This window comes from Pholcus phalangioides, unplaced genomic scaffold (assembly GCF_987345545.1).
Source record: "Pholcus phalangioides strain wild (caught in Gottingen) unplaced genomic scaffold, Ppha-v1.0 ptg000037l_1, whole genome shotgun sequence".
Taxonomy (NCBI): Eukaryota; Metazoa; Arthropoda; class Arachnida; order Araneae; family Pholcidae; genus Pholcus; species Pholcus phalangioides.
Genome location: NW_028301624.1, coordinates 3,800,031 through 3,817,200, shown reverse-complemented (window position 1 = coordinate 3,817,200; position 17,170 = coordinate 3,800,031). Strand labels below are relative to the sequence as shown.

At 38.4% G+C, this 17,170-nt stretch overlaps 1 protein-coding gene across 1 annotated transcript; it reads left to right on the top strand.

Moving 5' to 3' along the window:
* Positions 1 to 5,619: 5,619 nt before the first annotated feature.
* On the top strand, positions 5,620 to 17,051 carry LOC149065941 (brachyurin-like). The gene is made up of 7 exons (XM_089253361.1): positions 5,620 to 5,796; positions 8,606 to 8,702; positions 8,857 to 8,933; positions 9,465 to 9,574; positions 13,211 to 13,497; positions 14,541 to 14,674; positions 16,723 to 17,051. Exons 1-7 carry the CDS (start codon positions 5,722 to 5,724, stop codon positions 16,930 to 16,932), a joined length of 990 nt encoding a protein of 329 aa, XP_089109487.1. The 5' UTR covers positions 5,620 to 5,721; the 3' UTR covers positions 16,933 to 17,051.
* Positions 17,052 to 17,170: the final 119 nt, after the last annotated feature.

Below are 17,170 nucleotides of genomic sequence, written 5' to 3'. Positions count from 1 at the left end.
CACCGAAATAAGCAATGCACCACTATATTCAGTGCACACATTGGGCAATACACCACCATCGCGATAAGCAAAACAACACAATGCGTAATTTTCCACCATCGGCAATACAGAACAATGAGAAATACACCTCCACCATAAGCACCATACGACAATAAGCAATGCACCACAATACGCAATGAACCCCAAGACACCATAAGCACTTCATTAGAATAAGCAATATGGCACGTGGTGCACTGAAATGTGTAATGCATGAGCAATTGACTAATATTTACAGTGCACCAAAATAGTCATTCAATTGCCAGTTTCCCACTCTAATTTCGATTAGTGTATTCGCAATGTGTTCACTGCCATCATAAATACAGCATAATACTCGATGAACCGCAATACATGTTATACACAAGGATAGGCGATACACAATAAGTAACGCACCACTATATGCAGTGCATCACAATAAGGAATGCACTATACGCGGTGAATTTCAACACACAAAGTACCATTATCGACATATTATAATAGAATAATATTCGTCTTTTACTACTTTTTGCGCATTGGTACCAGTTTGAGATCGTTTACTTATATTTGGACAGAGACAACAAACTGTTCGCAGTGTTTGTTTAGTAAAGGTTTTTCCCATTTCTTAGTCGAATTTTTCTTGAATTAGTTATTCAATCAAAAACGTTCACACGGGTAATTTTCAACAAATTGATTGAATGCAATATCATCATATAAAAGTTCGGAAAACTTTATGAATTATCGCGTTTTGCTTGTGGGGATCACTACCCCCTTCCTCATAGATCCGTACCGGTCTTATGGTATTGCCATTAAAATTCAACTTTCACTTCATCCCAAAACAACTAGAGCCGATCTGATAAAACCAATGTCAGAGATTCGGAATCAGCACCTCAAAAGCACCCTGAAATCAATGAAATTTTTTTCGAACAAAATCAGTATTAAGTAGTGCTATCAGTAGAAAAAAGATGAAACCAAAAATTGTTTTTATTAGGTGAATTCATGATATTATAAGTTTGATTAAAAGTTCGCGCTTGAATCGTTGTTATTATTTTATTGTTTCCACCAGTCACACATTCGTCAAGCTACCATTTTTATATCCTTCATTGAAGTCTTGCGCGTAACAATTACGCGTAAGTTGGAGCAGCGATTAGCCTGGAGTAGGGAACATGCAATGTGGACATCGTCACAGTGGGCTTGTGCGATGTTTTCCAACGAGTCCAGGTTTAGCTTGCAGTCTGATTCACGTCGGACTTTCATATGGAGAACGCCAGGTACCCGTTACCACCAAGACAACATCATTCAACGACATCGTTACGATGGTGCAGCATTGCTCGTTTGGGGTGGAATTATACTGGGTTCCAGAACAGATCTGCATGTTCAAACCGGAACCATGAAAGCCCAAATTTATCGGGACATCATTCTGGAACAACATGTACGTTTGTTTAGGGGTGCCATGGGCGCAGAATTTGTGTTTATGGATGACAACGCCCGTCCTCACACCGAGCAAACATCGTAAACGAATGCCTTGAATCTGAGGATATAACCCGTATGGAATGGCCAGCATTCTCACCTGACTTGAATCCGATAGAGCATGTGTGGGACATGCTTGGCCGACGAGTTGCAGCCCATCAACCACCTCCTACATGTGTGCCGTAACTTCGGAGAGCATTGCTTGCTGAGTGGAGTGATCTTCCCCAAGATCAGTAATTTGATACTCAGCATGCCTAGGCGTTGTACGGACTGTATTTCGTCGCATGGTATTAACCATCATACCAACCATGTAATAGTAAGTTTTTGTAAAGGAGATATTTTTTACAATTGCTCCAGGGAGCAAAAATCGTAGTTTTTATGAATGGTATCATACATACACCATCGTTTTTGTTCTTTATCTTTTGTTTAATAAATGACCTTTATGAATAAGTAACGTTTGTTTTGTTTCTGAACGTTTATTTGGCGGAGCTGGCATTATCCTTAATTTATGGACATGAGTGTAATCACTTCAGTATAAATCTGAATAATCAAATACGCGAACAAGAAGGATTCTTATTCATGGAAGTATATTAACTCTCTCATCAGCATTGACGAGATTTCCCGCCTTCATAAAAGCCTTTTTAACTCCTTTGCGATCAAAGACGTTAGGGGTCGTTCAAGTATTACGTAAGCAAATTTTTAGCCATTATTGACCCAAAATAACAAAATTTATCACAAAATTTCGTCATCAGCTCTGAATCCTAACGCATATCGGTGGGATCAGAGACGTGCACGAGGGACTCCTTCCACGATCAAAAAATTTATCTTTTCGGTGCAAAAAAAATAATTTTTTCAAGTGAAATTTCGGAACAAAATACATTTATGTGTTGTTATAATCAATTTCTGACTATGAACTCAAAATTTATCTTTAATAAATTCATTGCGACCCACCCTCTAAGCCATATGATGGTAAATCGCATAAAGGCCCTTGGCCCGCGGACCAAATATGACCCTGGGGGATATCTGATGCGGCCTGCCCTCCTCAAACCTAATTTTGTAAAAATGAACTAAGCGGCACATTTACAGATCGCTTAAGTGTCCCGAGGTACAATTCCAGCACATTTAAGTTTCCCGTGGCATATTTTCAGATCACTTAAATGACCCGGGACACATTTAGAGATCCCTTGAGTGACATGTGACGTAGTTTTAGAACACTTAAGTGGCCACCAGTGCGGTTCTAAATCATTCAAGTTACCCGCGGCACATTCTCACATTATTTAAGTGAAGCGTGGCACAGTTCCAGAGCACTTAAGCGGCCCGGACACATTTCTAGATCACTTGGATCCGCGAAACATTTAGAGATCACTAATTGGCTCTGTAAGGCACTTATCAATAGTGGGGGAATGTTACTTCAAGTGCCCACAAACTATCGAAAGGTTTTTCTCGTTTTTGGCGCACCGAATAAGATGTCATTAAGAATATTTCATATCGTCATAATGGGTGGTTGGTAACGTAAGCAATATCGAAACCCCCCCCCCCGTCATCAAAAGTCAGCAAATCGGAAACCCCCCCCCCGATCGATGCTGACGTAATACTTGAACACCCCCCCCCCCAAATATTGCGTCCACACGCCAGTACAATGAAATCAATATCGAGCTGACTCTTTCTTCAACCTCTTTTTTTCCTGATCGCGAAGCTTTATTGTAACCCTACAAAAAAGTTGTGTGTGTGTGTGTGTTTTCCCCCCTCTGTGTTCTCCCACCTCCACCGTGATATCCCAAACAGATAACGATCAATCAACTGAAAACGATGGCGGCGGCTCTCATCGGCTTTATCCCCCCACAATTGATCATTTTTGTCGCACCACGGTCATTTTCTGCACGCGAGGGCTAATCAGACCGGGACCTACAATTTATCGCCGATTCCGAACGGCAGGCTTGTTTTATTATACTCATCGACAGGTTGGTGCTCTAACCCCTCGATGGGGGACTCCCTGCGGTAGCAATTTTTTGCTGCGGTCAAGTCGCCGTTTTTTGTTGTACCCCTGTGTCAGGAACATTTTCTGACAAATCGAACTCGCGATACCTCTAAACATCCTTTGGTACTTTAGGCGAGCATCTTATCGACCGGGCTACCGCGCCCTTATCCCCCCACAAACAGACGAAGTTTCTCAGAACTAATCCTTCTATTATCTACTGTAAATAGAAGTGAGAAAGAGAACGCAAAAATTTAAAGGGAAAACTACAAAACAAGTTCGTAGGTGAGGGGCGAAGACAGCAAGGCACTGTCCGAATACTCTCTTCTCTAATATATCTCCGTACTGTTCCTCTTTCCACCCTTATTTCTTTTGTTGCCCTTTCTTCCTTTTTTAACGTGGTGATAAATATAGGCTTCTATATTTATCACGTGCACGTCTGATGCAAATCATTTAAATTTCTCGCCAACACCTTGTACTCGAAGAGGTAATGATAAGAAAATTTTACATTGACAGTTGAAACACAGACAGAAAACATCTAGGGGGCTAAGCAAGCTTGCGAGCCCACAGAAACAATAACTGATATAATATATCAATTATTATTAGACGAAGTAAAAAAAATAACATATGTATAATACTAAGAAAGAAATAGGTGGCAACCGGAATGGAATTGATGGACAAAAAAGTCGGCATTTCACGGCGTATGCAAAGAAGATAACATTACAATGTCAAATAGATAATTCAAATTTTCTCGAGCTAACAACCAAAATTGCTGAAAAAAGGAAAAAAGATGGACATGAAGATTGTTCAATTGTTAACTGAGGAAATAAATTAAATGTTTTGGGAGCTAAATAGGAGCTAAAAAGGAAAAATGTTTGGGAACGAGTTCTATTTGGCTTCGGTACCTGTACAGTATGGCGTCTAAATTTCATTCCAGCAATGACAAGCCCTGACATTTTGTAAAGCTGATTCCTCAATGAAACAAATTTTCCTATTCCTTTTGCTTAGCACCAGCTGAAAATCGGATGAAAGCCTACATCGGGTATCTTCAACCTGTTGTTCGCGACCACCACGGTGCTCTCTTTAGCATCCATAGTGTTCTACGCCCGTGTCCGATTTCGTGCTCCCGAGCACTTAATCAAGGTCTTGATAAACGCCTTGTACAAATTGTATTCAAGCATTAAAATCATTCGGATTTTTCATGTCAAGCTTGTTCTAAGAGTGCTCTTAGTTTGGATGATGGGTACAAGCAGTGCTCGCTACTAGAGCTGAAGACCTCTGGCCTACATTATTTAAAAAAAAGAAAGAATTGGCATTCTACCGAAGTTCAGTGATTTCTCGAACGCCGGTTAAGAGATTAACATAATTCATGCGAACGTGATGATTGTATTCATAATGGTGCTTATACAGTTCATTGCGCAAAATGAAAAGTTTATTGTATCATATATACAGAATGTCCTGTAAGCGGGTGCCCTAAAGCGGCTTTTATCTGAGCCACCGTTTGTCGTATAGGTATAGTTTAAATTTAAAAAAATGCTCAAAAGTATCAGTTTTGAGAGTGAAAATGCAGTGTGTTACAAAATTAAAAAAAACTAAATTTTTATACGGTCCCTTTGTCCTCCAATTACGAATTTATGGAACCTTTAGAATACCAATATCAAACTTATAAAATGTGCGTAAATATGTCTCGCACTGGATCAATCGCGACGAATGTGAATTACGTAACATTTTCAGCCACCCGAATTGGAGGAACATGATCTTATGTGCTCAATGTTGATGTTATATAATGCTCTTTCCGTTCGCGTTTTGTTTTTTCTCATCCTTCATTTTGCTGTATGTTTTCATGTGAGGAAATGGGTTTTTTTCTTACATTTTCTGACATCAAAAATGTAATCATCAATAATTTCTTTCGTTTCTGGGAATAAATAATGCCCGGCAGTCGCGAGTATTTCAATCGCATGCTCACACCCAGATATATTCATTCTATCAATGGATGCTATCCTGTCTGACAATGGTGCATTGTCTATAAATATATGAAGAAATATACATTTTACGCATAAAATTACCCAAAATGAAGAAATCACTATCGCACCTGTTCTTTTGACGAAATATAGACATAGGGGGAGGGAGAGAACATAATGATCATATTGTGTTTAATGTTCACTCATTCTTCAGGCAGTTGTCGTGCTTGTTATTGCTCTCTTGAAATCCTTCGAAAGCATTCATTTTCACTGTTTTTAACATCGATTTCGACCTAAAGAAAAATGGTTTCGACAACGATGCGTTTCAAGCTACAAACGTTATTTCAAGTCATGGTGTGCTTTATTGGCGTCCTAAATGTAAGTTTGGTTCTTTTTTGTCATACTTTTATCATTTGATCTTTTTATTGCGCACCACAGTCATTTTCAGTGCACAAGCGCTAATTAGACCGGGACCTACAATTTATTGCTGATTCCGAACGGCAGTTTTTTTTTTTTATACTCACCGACAGGTTGGTGCGCTAACCCCTCGGTGTGTTAGTAATATTCTTCTGTTGTTATTTTGCCGTTTATATTGTACCCCTGTGTCAGGAATGTTTCTGACAAGGACAAACCGGGTATCGAGCTCGCAACACTTCTATACATCCTTCGGTACTTTAGGTGAGTATCTTATCGACGCGAGCTACACGCCCTCTTGAAATGTTTATTAAATGAACTATATATCAGTCAAAGCCCGTTTTAACGAATACCGTTGTAGCGAAAATCTCGTTTTAACAAACATTTTTCTAATCCTCCAGATAAGTTTACGTAGGAAAAATGCGAAAATCTGGAATTCCTTTATAACGAAATTTCGTAATAACGAAGTGATTTCTCCGGTCTCTTGGAGTTCGTTATAACAGGATTCGACTGTATATAATTTTTTTTCGATGTCACCACATGTATCCAATATTGAAAAAATATCCCAGACCCCGTCATAAATATGAAATTTCCCACAGCTGGCTCGAAGATGATGAATTCACGACATGAAAATTCAACTTCCTCTGCAGAGAATTGAACCCACGTCCTCTCACATGCCGGGTAAGCACGCTCGACAACTACACCAAAAAGGCAACGAAACTCATGAAGTAGACGTGGGTTCGGTTCTTCGGATAGGAAGTTGAATTTTCTTTCCTAAATTGATCTTCGCATCAACCAGCTATCATCATCTTCTTATATGTCTCCATCTGGTGACAATGTCAGTATTTGTGAGCCGTTCACTGAGTCAAGTCTGACGGGCTATGCACGGTCCCGCTCAGCGGTTACAAGCTCTAAGGAAAGAGGTTCCCCGTCTTTGTATCGTAGTGGTCAAGCCTGCAACCCGCATGCGAGAGTAGGTAGATTCTCTTCTCAAAAGATGCGCCATCACCAGCGAGAAGATGACGCAGGGCAGCCTCCACAGAAGTCGGCTCATCGCGTCCTGAAGACTAAAAGCCCTCTGGCCGTTACACTACGGTGGTATACACCACGATGTATCCCATAGCTGTGCACCAGCCGTACAACTCTTGCGCTTCTGGGCGAGTAAATATCCTGCTAATATTATTTCCTTGCAGACTATACTGCCTAATATCCCGCAGTATTCATGTAACGCCTGTCTCGCACATATTGTTGTATATGTTTTCATCATCGATTGTATAGAAAATGTTAACTAAAACATGCCCGTATCGTGTATATATCTCTGCTTTGCGCACAATTTTGTACATATTTTTCCACACGACTCACATTGCTTTGTATCCGCACCGCTCATATTTTTTGTTTTGCAACCGTATCGTATATATCTCAGTTTTCGTATAATGCAAGTTGTTCTGTAGATTTATTGTGCCCCGCAACATGCCTGTAACTCGCACCGGCACATAACCTGTACAGCCGATACATTTTTGCACAGTGCCTGCATAGTATCTGTTTGTGCACAATATTTGTATATTTTTTCTGTTCGATGCCCGTAGCGATACGACTCACATTGCTTCGTACCCGCACCGCTCATATTTTTGTTTTGCACACGATCTTCACATATTGTCTTGCACATGCATTTTTCATATTGCCTTGTACACACTGTATGTAATACGTCCTGTCATATATTCTCTTCAATATGTTTTAAATAAAACAGCCAGGAGAATTTTGGAGCAGGACCGCCGGAGGTGTGGCTGGGGGCGCACACCGAGGAGGGGAATTCCACAGAGAAGGGGACTTCCAGGAACAACGGAGGTTAGAGAAAAGTCGGGACGCTGCTGGTTAGAATAGGGTTTATGGTGGGATCTCGAGGATCGGGGCGGGCGCCCATGGGAGAAGATCCCGTGGTGGCTTGCCCCGACCCTCCGTCTTCAGCAAGACAACCCAATCGGGTAAAGGGCTTATATCCCTCAAGGGACAGAGTCCGGGTCTTGTCTGGTTCTTCAGTATGAAGGTTCAATTTCCCACACAGGCAGTTGAATAATCCTACCTGAATTCATCTTTGCATCAACCAGCTGTGCTTCGTATGAATAACAGCGGGAATGACGTCATCTTCGGATACCTTATGAATCTCAGAAACACGCAAATTACAATTACGTGGGAAATAGTCTTCCCTCCCTGCAATCAAATTAATGCTGGAGCAATAACAACGATAGTGCATTTATTAAAATCAACGCTGCATCAATCCAAAATAAAACTGCAATAGTTCCCGCACTTCAGGAAGAAATGCAACGAGCAGCGACGAAGGCACTGGATGGTTTGGCTTGCAATAAAGGCTCTCAATCCGCATTTACATCTTTGTAGGAACATTGGCAAAAATGCATAATCTCACAGGGTAGTTACTTCGAAGGAAACACCGAGTGAACACGTTATATCTACGTTCATTCTTCCTTAAATAAAATAAGTCTCGTAACTTTTTGAATGTAGTCGCATGCAGGGTCGTAACTAGAAGGGAGCAGGCGGGGATCAACTGCCCGGGTGGCAAAATTTAGGGGACGGCAGTTTTAGGAGGGAACAAAGAACACCTTTACAAAATTATCGAATTTTAAAGTTGTGAGAGCGGCAAAAATCCTAGTTAAGGCCCTGGTAGTATGTATAGGATATGTTGTGCGCGAGATCTATTCGAGTTGAGTGTTAGACGCATGTTGATGGTCCGCCTTATCATATTCTTATATTTATGCAGATTTCGCAAGGATCAAACGTCTCAAATGCAACCACAATGGAAGTTCTCGTTGGACAACCGCCCATTTCGAAGACTGACCTCCTCAACAACGACCGTCGTAAGAGTGCATTTCTTGTTTCCTCTCGCTTTAGAAAGAAATCGAATTTTTCCATGGCAATAAAATTCGAGTTCGAAAGTTTTTTTTGTTTTTCGCTATCAGACGCCATTGCCTCTGATTCAGTGCATGAATCGGTTTCGTTTTGTTGTTGCAGGACTTCTATGTCAGTGTTCTATTCCAGAACAAATGTATCGTGTAGATGACTATGGTGAAGGACTGTTCTCGTCATTCGTAAGTTTTCTCTTCTTGCATTCGATTCAACGTTATATTTAATAAAAACGAAAGTCATAGTTTATGACAAGGTTGCTAAACCTTTACGAAATGCGACTTCAAAACGTGTCGCAGGCCACTTAAAGTAACTGTGAATGTGCCGCGGGCCACTTAAAGTAACTGTGAATGTGCCGCGGGCCACTTAAATGATGTGGAACTACAGAGCGCGTCACATATTGATCTACAAGTATGCCTCTAGAGAGTCCATTTTTACAAAAGGAAATTTAAGGTCGCATTCGGTCCGCAGTCCATGGTTTGAGCACATATTATTTACAGCAATTTTTAAGGTGATGGTGGGAGTCATCATGTGACATAGAGATAAAAACAGTCGCTTAAAACTTCAAGCGGTGAGTTTTAGAAAGTGATCGTGTCGATATTGAATTGAGCTATAATGTCACTTTTAAATATCTATTGAGATTTTCCTTGATGGAAATAAAAATTAATCACTCCATATTACTTTGCTTTAAATTACAAGCTTCTCATTCTTACAAGGTCTTCATTGATTTCATGAGGCCGTCCGAGACACCAATTAGCTATCGCCGATGCGGTGGGACATTAGTCACGGACAAACATGTGTTGACAGCTGCTAGTTGTTTTGAAAGGTAAGTATACATTAGTATTATGATTCTTCACATTTATTAGCTGAAAGTTTGAAAAATAAAATTTTGGTATTTTAATACACAGTTCACGTTCGTTATAAAGATGTCATTCGTACCACGGAAAACGGACGTTATATTGGGAGATCGTTATAATTATGTCGATTGTTTAAATCCAATTGTGACAATTCTCTCAAGTTGGCTAAATCTAAGAAACTGAAAGCCTCGTCGATGGACAGCAGATCCACGCCATTTTATTTTAATGAACATTGAACCGCATGCATGGAAAATGTCTTTTATCATTCGAAACATCATAAGCAACAACACCACTTCACATGTTGTTGGATTCGTGACGGTAAGATATTTATGCGTAAAACAGATGACTCCTGGGTTGTTCAAGACCAGTCGTGTATAGATCTGGGATTCCCAACCTTTTTCCCACGGTGCTCTTTCCCTTATTCAATGCTTATTCGCGAGCTCTGCCGGCTCCCCAGAGCTGTGTTTAACAAAGAATATTTTCGGAAAAAAAACTTTGCCAGAGGTGCCGCAGTGCCCAGTTCGAAAACCCGTGATCTAGATAATTTATCTCACGTCAATTAATAGTAACGAAAATTTAAATCTCAAAATGGGCACCCTGGATGATCTAGAAATGTTTTTTTTTTTCATTGATCACGATTTACAACGCAGCAATATTAGTAATATATCAAATTTTAACGGTTTTCACTTAAATATGAGAAGCGTTAGGGCCAATTTGGACCATTTTATGACATTTAAAAGCAGTTTTGTTAATCATATTGATATTATAATTCTCTCTGAACTTTGGATTTTCGATGCAGAGACTGATCTGTATAAGATCTGGTTTTGATTTATTCTCATGCCGTAGAAATTACAATAATTCAACAGGCACATTGGTGCACACAAATGAATCTTTAAATCACAATAACATCACGTCCATCGCGATTCTAAAAGCTGAAGTGACGGTATTATTAATAATTATTAGTATTAATTGGCATTAACCAAACATCACTAAAATTAAATATTCTCTGTTTATAACGATCGCACACATTTTTTAAGTGAGAATGTGTTAAGAGCTTGACTCTTTACTAACGAATATGAAATCTTAAAATGTCTTATTGGTAGGCCATATCGACATAAACATATTAAAATACAATAATAACGAGTCCGATTGTATGAATATTTCGTCAGGACATGGCTTCCCGCCCTAAATTACTGATCAAAAAAAGAACGAGGCTTCTTTCTCTGATACTTGAATCAATCATATCTATCTACGTCCCTTAACTAATATCACCGAATAGTATTCATCAATCGTTTGTATTAGTTTTCGTGTTAGTATTTCCTTTTTTATTCTGAACTATGATATGGACTAACTGTTTCGGGCAGTGACTACGTCAGTACGTTGCGACCCATCATTCAGTCCCAAAAGAAAATAATTCGATCACTAACTGGCAATCGCTCAACTCCGTCATTCAATATCTACCGGCAAATAAACATACCGCCATTGCGGCATTAGAATTTCATAAATCGATTCTCCTACTTACTAAAAAAATAACTCAATCTTCCCCTTAATTTAATGGCCATCAAATACATACAATAACATTCTAAATACTCCCTTAATAAACGAAACAATGAAGAAAAACCATTTTACACACCTTATATTCCGAAGTTTTATAACAAACTACCGCATGATACTTTTTCCCCTTCAATACCGTTACTGAAAAAACGTTTAAAAAATATCTTTTCTCAATAGAGCAACAAAACGATCATTTTTGACAAAAAAGTGCTCTGAGTGTCATCCAATTTTATTAATAAGTATACTTCCTGCTGATTTTTCATCCAATTGTCGAAGTCACTAAACCATTCTCGCATCGTTCTAGCATTTCATGTTCTTCATTCATAATGTACAGTATATGAGAGTATACTGCGTGTCTGAACTGTATTCAGATTGGAAACTTGTTCTCTTCTTTATTCCATATATCCAGAATTAATTTCGACGAATTTATCTCTTTGTTTTGTTTTGTTTGCTTATTCTGTCATTGGAACTGTATTGTAATTATTTACTGATACTTCGTGCTCATCAGTGTTATCAAATTCGTGGGATCTTATGATGAACTTGTTTTTCATATTATAACTTATAAAAACAAAATATCATAATAATAGAGGGATTATCGTTAAATCGCGAGAGGCAACATTATCATCACATGCCATCAAAATTATGCTGCTGCTGGCAACTTTTCAAAATTGGCGTTGTTAGAACCACAAAAAAAAGAGCTTTTGAGTATTTATTCGCCCCCAAAAAAATTAGTTTGTTAGTTTAAACGCAAATATTTTCCTCTGTAAAGAGGTTTATCGCAACACACTTCAGTGCATCACACAAAAAGTTAGTGATACCGAAAACATCAACACTTTCGGTGATCAGGTGACACGAAATACCGATTTTATTAGACGCTTTGGGAAGAACTAAACTATGTGATGCGTTAATTGAGAGAAAATATGCTTCAAATACAGAGTATATTGAAGGATATTTCAACCGAAAAATAAAAAGATATCGCTGTATCGATTTCAAAATCTGCTCAAAACATATTATTACACGACGGGGGAACATATGAAAAATAAAACTATTAACTCTTTATTCCAACATCTCAAAAAGCGGACCAATGCATTAAGGCAGACGCACCGATCTTGAATATTATCAACTAGGTAATGGAACTTTACCGCAATCAGGTACTGTACATGCGTGAATTTAGGTATTGCACATCCTGGATTTTACTGATCATTATCATGGCATAGTGTGTAAAACTAACATAATTCATACATGTTATGTACGGCATACCGCAAATGTGATGCGCATATGCTTTCCGTGAGTATGATCACCCGATTATGGAGATGTGTTCGGAAGTGTGGAGCCCTTACAAAATAAAGGACATAAAGCTCCTTGTAAAGCCACAGAGGTCCTTCACCAAACGGATAGTTGGCATGAGCGGCTGGTCTTACTGTCAGACCTTTCAATTTCTAGTTTTTCACTGGCTGCAATGTCGTAGAATCGCTTCAGATCTGGAGGTGTGCTATAAACTAGTCCACCATATGGTTTATCTACCATCGGGAGAACCTTTCTTCGAGATCATAGACAGACAATGTAACCCACGGAGGAATCGCTTCCAAATAAGAACATCAACGTTCAGAATACATTACACTTTTGTGTACACTGCCGTGTGGTGATTAATATGGAACAGTCCGCCATCAGAACTTGTATGCGCCTCCTACGCAAGATTTGCTCCCGCTATTGATGATTTCGACCTGTCTCCGTATACGAAGTGCTTTCCCTCCTCTGACTATTCTTTCTACCTTATTATTTATTCATATTATTATGTTATTATTATTATTACTTTTCCAGCGTAAGTGAGTTCCACGCCTGCTGGGTTTATTGTAAATAAATATCGGTGCATACAGTATATGACCCTTAGTGAAGTACTAAGACGGACACGTCGTTCAAATACATTTTTCTCTAATTAAAAGTACGTTCATATAGTCAACGTTTACGCACTGCTTGAGGTGAAACGGACTCGAGTTTTCACCCTGTATATTTAATTGGACATTTTTTTTTTTTTCCATACAAAATGCCAGTTTCATTCCTGGAGATCACACCGTTTCAAGCATCATAGGAAAGTATTTTTCGAACAAAAGCCGGAAGATAACAAGGAAATCCACCAAATACATTCTCCATCCGGAATATGATCAATCAAGAACCGAGAACAACATCGCCTTGATCGAGTTTAAAGAACCTGTCAAATTCGGATACGATTATGCTAACGGAATCATCGTCAGAACAGCCATGATACCTACTCCACACTTTCAGATGGAGACCGGGGCCATGCTCACCGCAGTTGGTTGGAAACAAAAATATACTAATGGTAAATTTTATATTTATTTTTTCCGTTATTTGATGAAAAAAGATAATTGATTTTTATTAGTTCAATTAATTCTTTTCAAGTTCAACGTAGCGCCAACGTTGAGGAAGGAAACGAAACTAGTTGAAAATAATGGGAGAAGATTTTTCAAAATGTTTTATCTTTTATATATAGCTAATGTTTTCAATTATTTTCCGCAGTGTTCTTCTTCAAAAGATCATAATTCAATTTTTGTTTGACGAAGGGATCCGCTCACCTCTATGAGTGGAACCGGTGGCTGATTGTGCTTTAACCCATTAGTTCCAGGACATAGATGTAATAATGCAGTCGCGATTATTTTTCGTATCTGAGTTATTCTATCATGGGAAAATATTGATTTAAAAGGATTGCATACATAAGAAAATAATAACAAAATGTTGACTCAACTTTGGGAGAACACCACAGGAAAAACGTATTTACTTTCCTCTATATTTTGATCATGCAAAAGTGAAACAATGTACACTAGGTGTTCCCATGCTTTGACTCAAAGAAAAGGAAACACGTTTACCCATTACCAATAGAAATATTTTTGAAGCTTACTTTTCTTGAAATTTTTGAAAAATGATCATTTTTCTAACTTATACAAATACAAATACAACGCCACAACAGGCAAAATGCCCAACGAGGTGGCTGATAAAAAGATGCCCATAAAAATATGGTTGTCATATGTTTCAAAAATACAGCAACCCAATTAAAAATGCAATTAACACAAATTACAAACAATATATACACATGATAAAATATTATACAATGCCCATAAAGAATACTTATGGTTGTCTTATTCTAAGAATGGATAGCTTCTCGATTTACCCCAACATGTTTATCGTATTTCTTTTTAAACGTGTCAATTGTGTTACAATTTACTACCTCCGGGGGTAAGCTATTCCAATATCGAGAGACGATTGGACAATCATTCGTATCGATTTTCTATCAATTCATCGTTTCTCCTTTCAAGACATTTTTGACTTATTTCTGACATTTGTTTGCTCAACAAATTCTTTTTCCAGATCCGTCAATAGCAAGACACTTGCAGCGCATTTATCTTCCATTAGTTGAACATGATATTTGTGGCAATTTTAACCCGATCCACAGAGAGAAAGAATTTTGCGCCGGAGCTGTTCCGAGCGAGGGTGTTTGCTTTGTAAGTATGTCAACACAAGACTTAAATCATTTGACTGTTGAAGCAGGGTACTTCACATTGGTGCGATACCGCGAGAGATGCAGCATGCCAATCAACACGAATCGATCAACATACCGGAATTTCAGGTTTTTAACCAATCCATGTCCAGTTGCAGGCGGCATCGCTTGCAGTATCGGACCAGTGTTGAATAATTATCGACGAATATATAACTATAGATGTCAAACAGCTTTCAAAAAAAATATTATTATTTATTTTTTGGATATTATGCCGAGGGAAACTCGGAAAGAAAAGTCTACTGGTTTCTGTCGAAAATCGAACCCAGCCCAGAGGCAAGTGCGCTATCAGTACACAACTCAGGAGACACGACATGTCATTCCCCCATTTGCGTGCTCTGGTGTGACGCGCTGAAGTAGAGGTGCAGTAGCCTCCCTTGAATTCAGCAAATGGTCCCCAGGTGGAGGCAGTCATGAAAATGAGATGGCTTTGATTTTTTCTCAGAAAAAAAATTCAAAATTATTCTTCTCGCGACTGCAACCACTTCAGGCCCTTTTGCTGATGTTTGGGGAGGGGGGTGGATACTGGGGCTCTCTCAGCGCGTCACACCATGGTGCGTAAATAAGCTAGGAAATTTCGTGTCTCCTGCTATGTATACTGATTACGGATAGCGAACTTGGCAAATTTGCAAAAGGACTGAGTTCGATTCCCGGAGAAGACGAGTAGACAATTCTTTCCAAGTTCACATATTCACATTCTTCTGGCACAACTCATTCGGTAATATATAATGTGACCATTATAGACCGATAGTGGCTAAGAAAAACACCTCCACGCGATTCTAAGATATTCGGGGAGATACTGGAATTCATTCCAGGAATCTTCACGTTGTTTGGATACTTTTTCTAATTGGAAGTATGCCTCCAGGATGAACAGTTCTCCAGTAATTTGGGATGCGTGCTGCTATGCACCCTGTATAAGTGTTACGGTAAAAGTTCAAAGACTGGAAAAACGTAGGTTTTTTACCAACGCGAGTTGGTAAAAGCCCGAAATACGCTTGTAAACGTTTTCATTTCAGATTTTTACCAAGTCAAATCAAAATAATTTCTTCGATTACTCAATTGATCATCATGATGAACTTCTTTGTAGCTTACGGTTATTAATTGATTGTGATGATGATAATTATGTAACAATTACAATTAATCGATAACTAGCTAATATATTAATTAACCATTATGTTAGTTCCCGACGCTAGATATGCTGGTAATTTTCATTAATTAATTGATAAAAATTGATAAAAACTCAATTAAACTCTTCAATAAAAGTTCATACTTTTCAAAAGTAAATTAATTTACTCCGAACAGTAAAAGCCCGTTTTCATTGAAGGTTTATTAAACAATTATGATTATTGCATTGATAACTAAGCGCCATTGGTTCATTAAAAACAGGCTTTTAATGTTGGAGTAAATTAATTAGTAACGTAATTAATTAAACAATGGAATAATAATTTATTAATTCGCTTCAGGGACTAATAAGTTAATGGTAAATAATTAATTCATCTGTTGTTTATTAATTAGTAATTATCGGGTAATCATAATTATGAATTAAAAAAATAAATGGCAGGAGCTAGTAAATCCGCGATAGTTGATTGATTCATATAAAACGAGCTTGGATTGGTAAAAGTTTGAAATGAAAACTTTTACAAGCTTATTTCGGGCTTTTACCGACTCGCCTTGGTAAAACCGAGGTCTTAACGGTAAATCCTAGGCTATACCAGTATTCGGGCTTTTACCGTAATTCGTATCGCGTCGATCTCTTATATAAAGTTTCTAAAATGGCCGTTCATTCAATGAAAACAGTATTTAAACGACACATTTTTCTCATTCCTAATATTTCCTTTTCGTTCCGAGCAAATATAAAGAATATTCAATCAATTATTTTGAGTAATTATTTATGCAGTTAAGTCTATCTAAATCAGTTCCTGATGTACAATTTTTGAATTTGCGCGTAACTCATGAATTAAGAACATGAAAAAATAATAATCCATTTATTTTCAGGGGGATTTAGGAAGTGGAATACATTTACACCCCAATGGTATGGTATACCTTCTCGTAGGTATCGCTTCATACGTTGATTCTGACAGTTGTGGAGCACATGCACAGTCACCGTATACCAATGTGGCAGAATATGTGGATTGGATCAACAGAAACACCATGAGTGCCTCCTGCGAACCTTGCATCATGAATAGCCCTATTGAGGGCGCTTAATGGACTGACTATCGAATGTCGGAAACCATCTCTGCAGGTTGCATTATTATATAAGAAACGCGATTGTACGAATTCAATAAGCAACAGAATCTTCTTAATAAACCATGTTAATTAACTTTCGTATTGCATTGATGTTTTCTGTGTTAATTAAACCTTTATCTGGCGGTTTTGTTTTTACGAGTAAAAGCAACACATGAGGTTTCTTATATTTTTTCAAGGAAAAGCGTATATTTTGAGC